The sequence below is a fragment of the Bufo bufo genome, chromosome 4 (genome assembly GCF_905171765.1).
Source record: "Bufo bufo chromosome 4, aBufBuf1.1, whole genome shotgun sequence".
Lineage (NCBI taxonomy): Eukaryota > Metazoa > Chordata > Amphibia > Anura > Bufonidae > Bufo > Bufo bufo.
This window is the reverse complement of record NC_053392.1, coordinates 626,384,146-626,401,779: the sequence shown is the minus strand read 5'-3', so window position 1 is coordinate 626,401,779 and position 17,634 is coordinate 626,384,146. Positions and strand designations below refer to the sequence as shown.

Here is a 17,634-nt window from a genome sequence, read left to right as displayed (position 1 = left end):
CATAGTATCTGGTGTTGACTCTGTAACGCAGAACGTGGGTATCTACATGAATTTCATCACTGCTCTTCCCTCATACATCAGAGACACAACGGACCTGCTTGTGAAATTAGATGGCCTGATGTTGGAAGTAGGAGCCTTGTTGGCCTCGATTGACGTTGAGGCATTGTATAGTAATAATCCCCATGACAAAGGAAAAAGAGCTGTGCAGCATTTTTTAAAAACATGGGGTATCCAATACTCATCACAAAATGACCTTGTATTACAATTGCTTGATTTTGTCCTGCGACAAACCTTCTTTCCTCCAAACGCAGAGGATGTCCCCTCGTCACAGTCCTGGGGATAAATAGATGATGGAAGCGATCTCTGTACTGACCCCTGATATATTTATACATAGTAATTAGATCTCTCCTCAGTCGTCTTTTTTCTAACGAGAATAACCCTAATTTTGATAATCTTTCAGGGTACTGTAGTTGCCCCATTCCAGTTATTACTTTAGTTGCCCTCCTCTGGACCCTCTCCAGCTCTGCTATGTCTGCCTTGTTCACAGGAGCCCAGAACTGTACACAGTACTCCATGTGTGGTCTGACTAGTGATTTGTAAAGTAGTAGGAATATGTTCTCATCACGGGCATCTATCCCCCTTTTGATGCAACCCATTATCTTATTGGCTTTGGCAGCAGCTGCCTGACACTGGTTTTTACTGCTTAGTTTGCTGTTTATTAAAATTCCTAGATCCTTTTCCATGTCAGTGTTACCGAGTGTTTTACCATTTAGTATGTACGGGTGACTTGCATTATTCTTTCCCATGTGCATAACTTTACATTTGTCAGTGTTAAACCTCATCTGCCACTTATCTGCCCAAGCCTCCAATCTATTTAGATCCCTCTGTAGTAGTATACTGTCCTCTGTAGTATATATACAGTATACTGTCCTCTGTAGTATATATACAGTATACTGTCCTCTGTAGTGTATATACAGTATACTGTCCTCTGTAGTATATACACAGTATACTGTCCTCTGTAGTATATATACAGTATACTGTCCTCTGTAGTATATGCACAGTATACTGCCCTCTGTAGTATATATACAGTATACTGTCCTCTGTAGTATATATACAGTATACTGTCCTCTGTAGTATATATACAGTATACTGTCCTCTGTAGTATATATACAGTATACTGTCCTCTTCAGTGTTAATTACTTTACACAGTTTAGTGTCATCTGCGAAAATTGATACTTTACTATGCAAGCCTTCTACAAGATCATTAATAAATATATTGAAGAGAATAGAGCCCAATACTGACCCCTGAGGTACTCCACTAGTGACAGTGACCCAATCTGAGTGTGCACCGTTAATAACCACCCTCTGTTTTCTATCATTGAGCCAGTTACTTACCGACTTACAGACGTTTTCTCCCAGTCCGAGCATTCTCATTTTATATACTAACCTTTTATGTGGTACAGTGTCAAATGCTTTGGAGAAGTCCAGATATACGACATCCATTGATTCGCCGCTGTCAAGTCTAGAACTTACCTCCTCATAGAAACTGATTAAATTAGTTTGACATGACCGATCCCTCACGAAGCCATGCTGATATGGCGTTATTTGCTTATTTCCGTTAAGATGCTCTAACATAGCATCTCTCAGAAAACCTTCAAACAGTTTACCCCCAACAGATGTTAAACTTACCGGCCTATAGTTTCCAGGCTCTTTTTTTGGACCCTTTTTGAATATTGGCACCACATTTGCCATGCGCCAATCCTGTGGGACATTCCCTGTCAGTATAGAGTCTGCAAATATCAGAAATAAGGGTCTGGCTATGACATTACTTAATTCCCTTAGGATACGGGGGTGTATGCCATCCGGTCCTGGCGATTTGTCTATTTTAATCTTTTTAAGTCGCTGTTGTACTTCTTCCTGGGTCAGACAGGGCACTTTCAATGGGGAATTTATTTCAACATTCAGCATTTCATCTGACAGTTTATTTTCCTCAGTGAATACATTGGAGAAAAAAATATTTAACAGCTTTGCTTTCTGCGACTCCCCACTCATCACTCTTTAAAGGGCCGACACCTTCAGATTTATACTTTTTAACATTTATATAATTGAAGAACATTTTAAGGTTAGTTTTACTCTCTTTGGCAATTAATCTCTCAGTCTCTAGTTTGGCCGCTTTTATTAGTTTTTTACATGTTCTATTTTTTTCCTTATAGTTTTTCAGTGCTTCCTCGCTACCCTCCTGTTTTAGTGTTTTATATGCTTTCTTTTTGTCATTTATTGCTTTCTTTACAGTTCTGTTTATCCACATTGGTTTCTTTTTGTTCCTTAACCTTTTATTCCCATACGGTATGTACCTCTCACAATGAGATTTTAGGATGCTTTTAAAGATATCCCATTTTGTGGCTGTATTTTTATTTGTGAGGACTTTGTCCCATTTTGTTAGGCCTATGGCCTCTCTTAGTTGGCAAAATTTAGCTTTTTTGAAGTCTGGTATTTTTGTTCCTCCCTGTAGAAACGCTCTTTTGAATGATAATTGGAAGGTTATTACTTTATGGTCACTATTTCCCAGGTGTCCCCCGACCTGCACGTCTGTTGTTCTGTCAGGTCTATTGGTATACACACATCAAAAGTGACACGTCAAGCAGCCATGCTGGTAACAACACCACAAATACCAGACATGGCACACCACTCTAGACGTACAACAAAACTAAAGAGGAAGGGTACAGGAAACAGACACAAATAATAAAAATGACAACTAAGGGTGGCTCACACAGCATGACACATTCAGCCAGGGAGCAGAGCTCCAACACAGACTGACAACAAGCAAACTCAAACTAACCTTCAGGCTCCACCACACCAACTTATAAGGAGGCCTGAGGTCACACCCACCACTCCTAACACACACAACTTAACCCCGTGCACACCAAATGGAAAAAGTGCACACATACAAACACACGTTGCCAGAGGCAACTGCATGCATTGACAGCGATCCGCCTAGCAACAAGCTCAGGCTGCTACAATGCCAACAACATCATGTTGCCAGCGGCAACCACACGTGAGGCTACAAACTAACAGCCCTCACCTGCGGTAAACAACCAAACCTGGCCGCTGGCAACTGCATGCGGCTCTAAGAGTCACGACCATGACCATAATCGTGACATTTACTCTGCATCAAATAATTCTATGTATCTCTGAATTTGGAGGCAAATGGAGGTACAGCAGTTTTATAGTACAATCACTGCATTGTTTTGCCTGATTCTTTAATGTGACAGTCCATGGAATACAATATGTGAAACAAGTCGCTTGTTCTCTCAATTTAATATGAGAGTATAAAACCTGGTAAATACTTTCTGCCAGTCGATGAATCGTACGTGGAAAAACTAAAATTGGGCAAAAAATTCCATTCCCAACTCTGTCATTAAGGGCACATGCACGTGGCCGTTGCCCAGCCGTGCCTGTATTGCGGCCCGCAAACAGCTGGTCCACAATATGCGGGCACCGATCGTGTGCTCACCGCATCACTGATGCAGACCCATTCAAGTGAAACCTGCATTCTATCTTTAGGGTAAGTGAAGTCAAACAAATCACTGAAGAGAAAATACCCTCTAAAACATAACTTTTCCTAAATATACATTAAAATATTCCCACATTAAAAAGTTTCACAAAACTAATAAATCAAAAATAAGATGTCTAATATGATACAGATAGACAACCACTCAAAGATGAGGGGAGGAGTGCATTCAGGTTAAGCCTCTCAATTGCCACAAATGTGGCCACTCACGGTTTGAGAAACCCAGGATACCCACGTTCTACTCATTACCAAAGATCCACAAGGGCCTTGTGCCCTTAAAGGGTCGCCCCATAGTATCTGGTGTTGACTCTGTAACGCAGAACGTGGGTATCTACATGAATTTCATCACTGCTCTTCCCTCATACATCAGAGACACAACGGACCTGCTTGTGAAATTAGATGGCCTGATGTTGGAAGTAGGAGCCTTGTTGGCCTCGATTGACGTTGAGGCATTGTATAGTAATAATCCCCATGACAAAGGAAAAAGAGCTGTGCAGCATTTTTTAAAAACATGGGGTATCCAATACTCATCACAAAATGACCTTGTATTACAATTGCTTGATTTTGTCCTGCGGCATAATTATTTCCTGTTCAATTCCAGATTTTACCACCAGCCCAGGGGCACAGCGATGGGTAGTGCCTGTGCGCCTAGCTACGCAAATTTTCCTGGGCTGGTGGGAGGACACTATGATATTTATAGAAGGTAGTGTCTGGACCTCTAGTGTCATGTTCTGGGGCCGTTTCATAGATGATAACTTCATACTGTGGAACGTCCCCAGAACCACTTTTCTGGAGTTCTGTCACGGAAGGTAAGATAAGGGAAGGAAACAGAACACCGCAAAGCAAACAAAACAACTGACTAGACCCCAAAAGCTAGGGAACAAAGGGGTCACCTCCTAGCAATCCCTAAGAGACTTTCCCTACAATGGTAGATATGCACATGCCCACGTACCTAAAGCTGTAACACACTGGACCAAACCCTTAGCTGTAGGGAAGAGGGAAAAAGACAACCAGCTCCTTCCACAAGTGAAGGAGCTAGCGTCACTTTAGGGGCCTAGTAAAAACAGACACAAAAGGGAAAAGGACTTATCTATACATGAGTTGGAGCAGACGATCCAGCAAAACTTCCAGAGCTCAAACAAGGAAGAACTATAACCCGCAAAGGCTATAGGGGGAGGGAGAAATAAATAGCCTCATCAATAACCAAACGAACCACACCTTATGGGAGGTGGGATTCTGTTCAAACCCACGACAAAACAAACTGTCAGATCGAGTCACGTGCAGCAATTCTGACAGATCTCTTCAGAACACCCACAGGGCAGGGCGTGACACAGTACCCCCCCCCTTTCTACGGGTGACCTCCGGACACCCAGGCCCAACTTTATCCGGGTGTGCCCTGTGAAAGGCATTAACAAGGCGGCTAGCGTTAACATCGTAACATCAGTAGCTGAAACCCACATTCTTTCCTTGGGAGCGTATCCCCTCCAATGCACCAGGTACTGAAGGGAACCCCGAAGAACCCGTGAGGTGAGAATTCTAGAGATCTGAAACTCCAGATGACCATCAACCAAAACAGGAGGAGGAGGCAAAGGAGATGGTTCCGCAGGTTCCACATATTTCTTCAACAAGGACCTGTGAAACACATTATGGATCTTCCAGGCCTGCGGAAGTTCCAGACGAAACGCCACTGGATTGACAATGGCCAAGATTTTGTAAGGGCCAATAAATCTTGGACCCAATTTCCAAGAGGGTACTTTCAGCTTAATGTTTTTAGTGGACAACCACACCAAATCACCCACACACAGGTCCGGACCAGTCATACGTCTCTTGTCAGTCATCTGTTTATATCTTTCACCCACTTTTTTCAAATTAACTTTAATCTTCCGCCAGATAGATGACAAAGAGGAAGAGAACCTCTCCTCTTCCGGTATCCCAGAAGATTCGGTATCAGAAAAAGTACCAAGCTGAGGGTGAAAACCATATGCGCCAAAAAATGGTGACTTATCAGTTGACTCCTGCCTCCGGTTGTTCAAGGCAAACTCAGCTACAGACAAGAATGAGGACCACTCATCCTGTTTCACAAAGCACCTCAAATAGGTCTCCAGGTTTTGGTTAGTGCGCACAGTTTGACCATTTGACTGAGGATGAAAAGCCGAAGAGAAAGACAACTGAATACCCAGACGACAACAAAATGCCCTCCAAAACCTGGAAACAAATTGCGTCCCCCTATCAGACACCACATCAGAGGGAATGCCATGTAATTTCACAATGTTGTCAATAAAAACCTGAGCGAGAGTTTTTTCGCATTGGACAAATCTGATAATGGTACAAAGTGAGTCATCTTGCTGAAGCGGTCCACAACCACCAAAATCACAGTTTGTGTGAGCCACCTTCGCGCGTGCACAGGTCTCACAGGCTGCTACATAACTCTCAACACTTTTACGCAACCCTGGCAACCAGAATCTCCGGGAAATAAGATCCACAGTGGATCTACTTCCAGGATGTCCCACAAGGACAGTATCATGATGTTCCTTGAAAACCTTGTATCGCAGTTCAGAAGGCACAACAAACAACTTGCCTGGAGGACAAGAATCAGGTGCTTCCTCTTGAGCCCCCCACACTTCGGTCTGCAGCTCAGGGTAAAGAGCGGAAACCACCACCCCATCAGCCAAAATCAGAGCGGGATCCTCCGAATCTCCCCCCCCCCCGGAAAGCTATGTGACAACGCATCCGCTTTGATGTTTTTAATCCCAGGGCGGTAGGTGACCACAAAATTGAACCTGGTAAAAAACAATGACCATCTAGCCTGCCTAGGATTTAAACGCTTTGCAGATTGCAGGTATGCCAGATTTTTATAGTCAGTAAATACCGTAATCGGATGGGTAGCCCCTTTTAGCCAATGGCGCTACTCTTCAAAGGCCAATTTGATGGCCAACAACTCTCTATTCCCAATATCATAATTTCTCTCGGCGGCCGAAAGTTTCTTGGAGAAAAAAGCACACTGGCGCCATTTGCCAGTAGAGCGACCCTGCGACAAGACTGTGTCGACTCCCACTTCTGACGCATCAACCTCCACAATGAAAGGTTGAGACACATCAGGTTGGATCAGAATGGGCGCAAAAGCAAAACATTTCTTAATAGCAGAAAAAGCCTGTAATGCCTCATCCGACTAGACAGAGAAGTCAGCGCTCTTCCTAGTCATATCTGTCAAAGGTTTGACAATGGTGGAATAATTGAGGATGAATTTTCTGTAGTAATTAGTAAATCCTAAAAACCGCATCAGTTTCCATTCCAGTACCGCACGGACCTTTTCGGGATCGATACGAAAACCGGAGGCAGAAAGCAAGTACCCCAAAAACGGCAGCTCCTGAACAGCAAACACACATTTTTCCAACTTGGCATACAATCTATTCTCCCGAAGGATCAATAACACTTGTCTCAAATGATCCTGATGAGTCTTCATATCGGGAGAGTTAATTTATATGTCAACGAGGTAAATAACAACGAACCTCCCTACCAAATGATGAAAAATGTAATTGATAAAGCGCTGAAAGACTGCTTGAGCATTAGTTAAACCAAAGGGCATGACTAGGTTCTCGAAGTGACCCTCGGGGGTATTGAAGGCCATTTTCCACCCATCTCCTTCCCTGATTATTATCAGATTATAAGCTCCTCTTAAATCCAAGAAAACACCTTAGCACCAACAATCTGATCAAAAAGATCCGGAATCAAGGGAAGGGGATAAGGATCACGGGCTGTAATGAGATTCAGTTCCCGGAAATCTAGGCACGGTCTAAGGGATCCGTCCTTCTTTACGAAATAGAAACCAGTGGCCATAGGAGACTTAGAAGGTCTAATATGTCCCTTTGCCAAACTCTCGGCAATATACTCACGCATAGCTACTCTTTCGGGTTGAGAAAGATTATATAACCAAGATTTTTGCAATTTTGCTCCGTGGATAAGGATGACCGGACAATCATACTCCCGGTGAGAGGCTAACTCCTGAGCTCCACACACCGAGAATACGTCCGAAAAATCGGAAAGAAACTGAGGCAACACCCTAGTGGCCACCCCCGAAATAGAGGCACTAAGACAGTTGTCCATACAAAATTCACTCCAATTCCTGATTTGTCTTGTTTGCCAGTCAATGGTAGGGTTATGTTTTATCAACCATGGTAAACCCAGAACCATCGGAGCAGGCAAACCTTTCATAACAAAACAAGAAATGAACTCAACATGAGAATCACCCACCCTCAAATGAATATCCTGAATAATATGAGTTAGACATCTTTGCGAGAGGGGGGCGGAATCTATAGAAAACACAGGTATCTCTTTACTTAATGCGGTAGTTTTAAAACCATGACTCTGAACAAATTGAAAATCAATAAGATTAACCCCTGCACCACTGTCAATAAATACCTTTAACTCAAAATTTCCAGAATCTAGCGCCACCATAGCTGGCAGGAGGAATCGGGTACTGCAGGTAGGATACGAATATGCCTCCCATTCACACTACCAAGAGTAAGGGAGTTTTTTTTTTTAGTTTTTTTTTAAGGGATCCCCCTATTAGTTTTTCATTACCACTTCGAGGTTTAATAAAAGGGCACACATTAACGAAATGACCTTCTTTACCACAGAAGTAACACAGTCTATTTAGCTTCCTAAAATTCCTATTACCAGAGCAAGAAGTAACCTGACCCAATTGCATAGGCTCCTCTCCAGCCCCTAATTCAGGTGTCAAAGTACCCCGACGGACAGGAGGGACTGATTCCCCACCAGACAGCACCCCCTGCCCGAAGGGAACCTTGCATCTCTCCCTAAGATGTCTATCAATCCGTACGGCCAAAGACATGGCCGCCTCCAAAGAATCAGGTTTTTCATGAAATGCAAGGGCATCTTTTAATCTCTCAGATAGCCCCTGACAGAACTGACTACGGAGTGCAGGATCATTCCACTCCGAGTCAGTAGCCCATCTTTTAAATTCAGCACAATACGACTCAGCAGTGCGTTCTCCCTGGCACAAGCTGCACAACTTAGATTTAGCCATGGAGACCCGGTCAGGGTCGTCATAAATCAGGCCTAGTCCCACCGACCAGAGGGACTGAAAACCGGTCGGCAGAGAAAAAGCCCAGGACTGAGCGTCACCTTTTAGCAGAGAAATAATAATCCCTACTCTCAGGTTTTCGTCTCCAGATGAAATCTGACGCAGACGAAAATACAATTTACAGGACTCCCTGAACCGGAAAACCTATCAGGGAGAGCGACCTTAGGTTCCAGTCAGACCTGGTTTCCTGACACCGTACAACTGAATTGTGGAGGTCAGATACCTCCAAAGACAATCCCTGCATGCGATCAACCAAAGCATCAATAGTCTCCATTTTGCAAAAAATGACGGTAGGGCGGGTTATAATGTCACGGAAGGTAAGATAAGGGAAGGAAACAGAACACCGCAAAGCAAACAAAACAATTGACTAGGCCCCAAAAGCTAGGGAACAAAGGGGTCACCTCCTAGGAATCCCTAAGAGACTTTCCCTACGCTGCTATGCCCATGTGCATATCTCGATGGTAGATATGCACATGCCCACGTACCTAAAGCTGTAACACACTGGACCAAACCCTCAGCTGTAGGGAAGAGGGAAAGAGACAATCAGCTCCTTCCACAACTGAAGGAGCTAGCATCACTCTAGGGGCCTAGTAAAAATAGACACAGAAGGTAAAGGGGAAAAGGACTTATCTATAGATGAGTTGGAGCAGACGATCCACCAAAACTTCCAGAACTCAAACAAGGGAGAACTATAACCCTCCTGATGGGAGGTGGGATAATGTTCAAACCCACAACAAAATAAACTGTCAGATCAGGTCACGTGCAGCAATTCTGACAGATCTCCTCAGAACACCCACAGGGCAGGGCGTGACAAGTTCATCAATTAAATAAATGCCAACAACATCGGCATGCATTTCACCTATGAAATAGACCAAAGACACATGGCATTCTTGGATCTTGCCATTACCCCCTTTCTTTATCTGAGACGGCATCATGTTTCGGTTGGGTTGGCAGCCCTGCACCCTAGGAGCCACACCCTGCATGTTGATCTGATACCAGAAATACATATCAGTTATACCGAATGTGGCCTGTGGACAATATCTCTGATGTTGCTCCCGTGTGCTTATGCATAATTCATGAGGTTGCGCTTCTGTGACTCCAGAGACGAGTACCTTGTATGTATTGAACTTACCTGATTGCCTACCCCATCTTCAGTGACTGTATGTATTCAGTCCTTATTTGATTTTCATTTACACTATTTTTGGGTCTGGTGTATTTATTGAATCTTCCCAACGTATTTACTAATTACGCCTTTCCACGGGGCCTACTGTATATCCAGTGGGCTTCCTATATGCAGTACGGGGCCCACGTATCTAATTGATGGGCTCCTCAGATCTACTTTGCGTCTATGTATTTCGCTATCTCCATATATCTACCTCGTATTACCCCCTGATGATCCCACTTTGTGGGTGAAACGCGTCGGGGTCGTTTCTGTATCTATAACATATTATTATAGCATCTTATTGGTTTGTTGTTTGTGCGTATGTTCTGTTTGCGTATTTTTAACCCCTAGGTGGACCCTATACCTCCTGGCTTTCGGTCACGAGGGATGTATATAGTGGACACCATTGTGTCTCTATTTTTGTTTTTGTGCTAGTCACTTATCGGGTGGCCACTTTAGGTGCCAGCGTCACTCTACCTGTCCCCTCTAACAGGGCCAGACAGGAGTTTGAGGCTAGGTACGAGGACAGGGAGTCCCCACCACCAGGGGACGTCCCTGGGCATAGGACCAGTTTAGGGCAGTAGTGGCAGGGTCACCGTCCCTACCATTCACCCAGTAAGCTGGACCCGGCTGTGGCCCACCCGATTATGACTATTTAGGTATAGTTTTCTCAATAAATTTAGACATTGCATCATGTACTAGGGTATTGCTGCTGGACGTGTTCATTTCTACCTTTTACCCGTATTCTTTGTTATATCAACATAGTTTCTTGCTGGACTCTAGATATGCACATGCCCACGTACCTAAAGCTGTAACACACTGAACCAAACCCTCAGCTGTAGGGAAGAGGGAAAGAGACAATCAGCTCCTTCCACAACTGAAGGAGCTAGGATCACTCTAGGGGCCTAGTAAAAATAGACACAGAAGGTAAAGGGGAAAAGGACTTATCTATAGATGAGTTGGAGCAGACGATCCACCAAAACTTCCAGAACTCAAACAAGGGAGAACTATAACCCTCCTGATGGGAGGTGGGATAATGTTCAAACCCACAACAAAAGAAACTGTCAGATCAGGTCACGTGCAGCAATTCTGACAGATCTCCTCAGAACACCCACAGGGCAGGGCGTGACAAGTTCATCAATTAAATAAATGCCAACAACATCGGCATGCATTTCACCTATGAAATAGACCAAAGACACATGGCATTCTTGGATCTTGCCATTACCTTATGGGGGGGGGGGGGGGGCACCTTACAAGCAAAGACATACAGAAAACCTTCTGCCATCAATAATCTTTTAAGATGGGACAGCCACCACCCTTTGAGCCAGAGATGTGGCATACCAAAAGGACAATATCTACGTATACGTAGAAATTGTTCAAACAATGAGGTCTTCCAACATCAGGCCATGGACTTACAATCCAGATTCACAAGGAGAGGATATCCACAGCAGGTGCTCAGTAGAGCCTATAAATATGCCAATAAAAGGGACAGGATGGACCTGTTGAGCTCTCAGATGTCTAGAGAGGGAAGGACTGAAGCAGAGAAGAACATCATCCGTATTATAGGAACATATGATGACCAAAGTGTAAGTGTACGTCAGATTTTATCTAAATACTGGGACCTTCTACGGATGGACCAAGATATTAGAGATGCCCCCATAAATCCAGCTATCACATATAGGAGAGGGAGATCACTGAGAGAGAGATTTGTTCTTAGCCACTATCAATCTCCCCAAAAACTGTGCACATGGCTTGAGAGGAGGCCTCTTGTGAAGTACAGATGTGGGGGATGCATAGCGTGCCTATTTGTGCATCCCACGAAGATCTTCTGCAGTGTTAGTACAGGGAGAACATACCGAATCCGAGACTTTGCTAATTGCAAAAGTATGGGAGTTGTGTTCCTGTGTACTTGCCCCTTCAATAACTCCTAATAGGCACACAGGGGAGTTAACCCATAAAGAACCACAAACAACACACAGGAACAGAACTGCAGCGAGAACAAAGACAGAAGGTCACAGCCAGAGGTAACGGCTGTGACACATAAGTATAGTATTGCTCATGCTCTTGCCCACTTCGGAGATATTTATGTGTATGTGATACTTTCCCTATGCTTTATGCCCATATGATGGTGCTATCGCCCAATGAGAGTGATGGGGATTTCAGAGATGGGTTACCGAATACAACATGCAGGGTATGTACGTATATATTGTACCTAATGTCAGGGGTAGAACCTCTTCCTTTAAGATGGTGGTGAAAATGCGAGGCTGCGGACATGCGCAATGGAAAGCTAGATCTCTTGAACTGAGGGCATTTTCCCATACTAGCTGGCGCAGAGATCGCACAGGGTTTATACACGCCAATTATGGCGCGACATGAGACGGACTATTTAAGTGTATTATCTGCCCCACACTAATTGCTGTAGGTGAGACTATACACTGGCGTTTATCTTCCTGGCCATCGTGCATTTTGGAGTCCCCTGATGAACCTGATATACCATGAAATGGGGGAAACTCGTCGGGACTTTTGATTATTTATAGGCATCCACCGTTTGGGAAACCTTGTATTAGGTAGGGATTCTTAGCTCCTGCTTTTAGGCAGGGATAAGGTAGACATATAGGGACAGTATCCCACTGCCTAAAAGTGTATATACAGTACAGACCAAAAGTTTGGACACACCTTCTCATTCAAAGAGTTTTCTTTATTTTCATGACTATGAAGGCATCAAAACTATGAATTAACACATGTGGAATTATATACATAACAAACAAGTGTGAAACAACTGAAAATATGTCATATTCTAGGTTCTTCAAAGTAGCCACCTTTTGCTTTGATTACTACTTTGCACACTCTTGGCATTCTCTTGATGAGCTTCAAGAGGTAGTCACCTGAAATGGTCTTCCAACAGTCTTGAAGGAGTTCCCAGAGATGCTTAGCACTTGTTGGCCCTTTTGCCTTCACTCTGCGGTCCAGCTCACCCCAAACCATCTCGATTGGGTTCAGGTCCGGTGACTGTGGAGGCCAGGTCATCTGGCACAGCACCCCATCACTCTCCTTCATGGTCAAATAGCCCTTACTTTCAAAGTTTTCCCAATCTTTCGGCTGACTGACTGACCCTCATTTCTTAAAGTAATGATGGCCACTCGTTTTTCTTTACTTAGCTGCTTTTTTCTTGCCATAATACAAATTCTAACAGTCTATTCAGTAGGACTATCAGCTGTGTATCCACCTGACTTCTCCTCAACGCCACTGATGGTCCCGACCCCATTTATAAGGCAAGAAATCCAACTAAGGCTACTTTCACACTAGCGTTCGGGTGTTCGCTCGTGAGCTCCGTTTGAAGCCCTAATGCATTATGAGTGGACGCGGATCCACTGAGAATGCATCCGTCTGGCGGCGTTCAGCCTCCGCTCCGCTCAGCGAGCGGACCCCTGAACGCTGCTTCATGTTTCATTAGACTGTTAGAATTTGTATTATGGCAAGATCCGCTCTGAACGCTAGTGTGAAAGTAGCCTAATTAAACCTGACAGGGCACACCTGTGAAGTGAAAACCATTTCAGGGGACTACCTCTTGAAGCTCATCAAGAGAATGCCAAGAGTGTGCAAAGCAGTAATCAAAGCAAAAGGTGGCTACTTTGAAGAACCTAGAATATGACATATTTTCAGTTGTTTCACACTTGTTTGTTATGTATATAATTCCACATGTGTTAATTCATAGTTTTGATGCCTTCATAGTCATGAAAATAAAGAAAAGTCTTTGAATGAGAAGGTGTGTCCAAACTTTTGGTCTGTACTGTATATCCATCTATGAATGACACCATCAATGCAACAGGAGAATCCATGCTGGAGCAACTTGATATCTAACTAATGAAGGATGTGACGGCACTAGCCCCCTGTACCGTGATCTACGAAACCGTGAGTGGCCACATTTGTGGCAATTGAGAGGCTTAACCTGAATGCACTCCTCATCTCACCTTTGAGTGGGTGTCTATCTGTATCATATTAGACATCTTATTTTTGATTTATTAGTTTGGTGAAACTTTTTAATGTGAGAGTATATTAATGTATATTTAGGAAAAGTTATGTTTTAGAAGGTATTTTCTCTTCAGTGATTTAAATCCGGAAGGTGCAGAATGGAGGCACGGAACCCCATGGAAACGGTACAGAATGCTTCTGTGGGGTTTCTCTCCATGTCTCCGCCCTGCAAAAAAATAGAACATGTTCTATTTTTTGTGCGGACCCATTGAAGTTGAATGGCTCTGGATCCATCTGTGGAATCCACATGAATGTTGCCCATGCTTTGGGGAGTGCAAATTGAGGAACGGCCGAGCAATGGCCGTGTGCATGAGCTCTAAGTGTGATACTTTAGATCTGCATGAACTATAAATTTCAGGCATCTTTCATATTATTTTTGTAGTTTTTTTTTTGTTTGTTTCATATTAATAGTGTTCATTTGTTATAATCTTTCATTTAAAAAATGCTGTTAAAAACAACATGAGAAACAACGCAAGATTCCTGCAAAACAAACAGATGTCCGGGTAGAGAAGGAACAGGCAGTTTGTTTTCACCATGCCTGATTCTGTTTCTCTAAAGGAAGATATTTGTCATTAGAAGTGTCTGGTAGCGACTTATTCCCATCTCCCCATTCAGAACACACGTGTGCTTGGCCGAACTGAACATGGAAGAGGGAGTCTGGAGGGATAGCTGGACTGCTAATTTGCATAGCCAAGCTTTATGGAGACTGATTCTATATAAGGGCTCATACACACGGCTGTAGTTTTAGTCCACATCAGATCGGATCCAGACCCACTCATCTCAACGGGGCCGCAATTGATACGGACAGCACACCCATGTGCTGTCCGCATCTTTAAGTCCGTTCCATGGCTCTACCAAAAATAGAACATGTCCTATTCTTCTCCATTTTGTGGACAAGCCTAGGACATTTCAGCAGGAGAAAAACAAAACAAAAAAACATTGTGGCAAGCACTCGGCCGGGATCCGGGATTTGTACGGATTTGCAACAGACTGCAAAAAAAGATACGGATGTGTGCAGGAGTCCTAGCTGAAAGTCATTGTTCAATCTGCCATCATGGCCTCTGTTATTACAGGAGCCATGATGGTTGTGACAGATTGCTAAGGTTTCTATTAGCTTTCAGTTATTATTTTTTTTTTATTGGTGCGAATATTACAGACTTTTCCAGCGATCAAAGGCAATAGATCCCTGCCGGAATAGATCCCAAAAGCCAGTGTGAACAGAGCCTAAAATGGGGTTTCAATGAGAAGGTAATTTATTTATTTTTCAGATAATTTTTATCTTACATAGGAAGGAGCTCGGGCTGTTACAGAATCTGTATGGATTATACGATGCCGTGACTAGCAGCATAAGCAGATACTATGAGACGCTGTGGACAGATATAAACGTTGAGTGGATTAGTGCAGAGCTGCAGGATTTTCAGGAAAAGTATACTGCTTAAACACTTCTATAGATCAGTAAATCCAACATCCTAAAGGGTTATGTCTGAATGTTTTATCGCTTTTTTTTAAAGATGTAATAAACTTCCAAAGGACTTGAAACACTGGCAAGCTTTCCTGGATCTCAAGAAAAGAATAGATGACTTCAGTGAATTTTGTCTTTTGTTAGACATGATGAGAAATAAAACTCTGAAGAAGCGGCACTGGGGCCGTATTGCAGATCTTATAGGATGCAAGCTTGATGTTCAGTATGATTCATTTTGCTGGAGTAACATCATGGAAGCCTCAGTTCTACAACATAAAGATGAGATTGAAGTAAGTTTTTTTTCTGTTAAAAAAATGGTAGAATTATATTTTGATTCAGGGATGTTGATGTCATATCCACAGGAGCAGCAGCACTACACAACAGACGGAGCTGTGTAGTGGTCCATGCTACTGCAGAACAGCTTATTGTCGGTGGTGTCAGACCTCTGCCGATCAGATATTGGTGGCCTGTCCTGCAGATAGACCATCAATATTTAGTCCTGGACAACCCCTTTAAGGCTAGGGCTACACCTAGACATATAGCACTTTTAATTGATTTTAACTACTGTATTTGGGTGCCCTCATAGGTGGCAGATTTTGTTGGAGAAATTTCTGCCACTGGAAATCAGTTCTATTCATCTACATGGTTTTTTGGGGGCTGCAAGCACAAGGATTTCTCGTGCATGGCATTGGGGGACACAGCACCATTGGTATATGTCCAACTACTACTAGGAGGCGACACTAGACATTAAAAGTGTTGGCTCCTCCCCGTTGGGCTATACCCTCTCCACAGGCACTAGACAGATCAGTCTTGTTCTAGTGTCCGTAGGAGGCAGACCTGACCTGCCCCTTTTGTGCAGGTCATCCTGCTACTTTTTTATTTTATTTTTTCTTCACTCATTTTTTCTTCTCTGCAGGTTCCGGCCTGCTGCAGGGGTGGCTCCATCGTGTTCCACTTTAGTTGCCCCCCTGCGGGCGCGTACTCGGGTACCTGGCAGCCACCCAGTCCCCAAATCTGCTTCCGCAGTGGAATTCCGGCAGTCCCACGGTTCCCGTGTTGAGTCCGCCGAGGGGGTGGTTATCGCTGCGCCTGAAGACATCTGAGGGTGAGTATGTTCCTTTAGATTAGGGTCTCCCACCCTCCTCCCCCGGCCTGGGCGCGTTCCCCCCTCTCCTCCCTTCCCGGATACCTAACCTGCTTCCTTTATATGGAGGGGCCTGGGTTGACATCCCTCTGGAGGTTTCCATGTGGTCGGCTTGTCTCCCCTTCCCACCCTTTTGTGTAGGCCCCCCTGAATAAGCTCCCTCCCTGTCGAACCATGGGAACCTTGCCTGACTCTCCCAATCCCTGGCAGAGTCGCTTGACCGCTACCTACCCAAATTGCGGTCTCCTCTCCCCCCCAGGGTCCTCCCTGCAGACTGGGCCACGCTCATGCTCAGATACAGGGTCACGCAGGGAGTAGCCCACGGGCCAACCTCGGGTGGTCTCAACTAGCTTCCACCCCTCCTCGGCATCCTCGGATCGCCCCAGGACAGGCCTGAAGCTGGTGACGAAGCCTTCTCTCTCAGTTGCCTCTGGGGACACCGCTGCATCCGATTCCCTCGGAACAGAGCATCAGACGGTCTTCCACCATGCAGAATCCCTCTGCGAGGTCAAGACAAACGTGCACGGTGGAACCTACCCTACCCAGGTTTGGTGCCCCTCTAGTGGACTTTCGGATGGTGCTCTCCTGCCTGCACAGGTAATTACCGCACAGGTAAGTCAGCCGTCACCGTGCTTAGCAACTGGGACACCTACACGGTGTCTCTGGTACGTACGCCCTCGTAGGCTGTACACGACCGACCTTCTTGGTTCCCCTATCCAGGGGCTATGTTCTAGGCAGGCTGAGAATTCAGGCAAGCGCCTCTTGTAGGGTTGGTAACCCTTCTCGGCCTCTAAAGGTTCTAAAGGTTCTTTTGTAGTGCCTGTACCAAAGAATACAGGCCGACTTCTATGGCCGTAGCGATTACATCTGTCTGTTTTCAGCCGCCTTGTTACTTTCATAGGTAGAGTTCCTACACCTACTCCAGATGCTGTAGCCATTACTCCTGGCTGGCTCTATGGTGTTCCATGCGGCACTATTTCCCCCTACCGGGCGAGATATACAGGCCGCCTTCAATTGCCGTAGCAATTGCACCTGTCTGTTTCCAGCCACCTTGCTCCCTTAATAGGTAGAGTACCTACACCATCTCCTGATACTGTATCCAATATCCCTGGCGGGCTCTATTGTGTTCCGTGCGGCACTATTTCTCCCTTCCGGGCGA

General features: G+C 44.6%; 1 protein-coding gene across 1 annotated transcript in view; it reads left to right on the top strand.

Annotated features, from left to right (window-relative positions):
• DNAH8 (dynein axonemal heavy chain 8) overlaps positions 1 to 17,634 on the top strand; it is a 622,089-nt gene that overhangs the window by 282,243 nt on the left and 322,212 nt on the right. The window contains exons 36-37 of the mRNA XM_040430275.1: positions 15,158 to 15,295; positions 15,381 to 15,621. Of these exons, the coding sequence (XP_040286209.1) occupies positions 15,158 to 15,295; positions 15,381 to 15,621 (379 nt within the window). The remainder of the gene's footprint in view (positions 1 to 15,157; positions 15,296 to 15,380; positions 15,622 to 17,634) is intronic.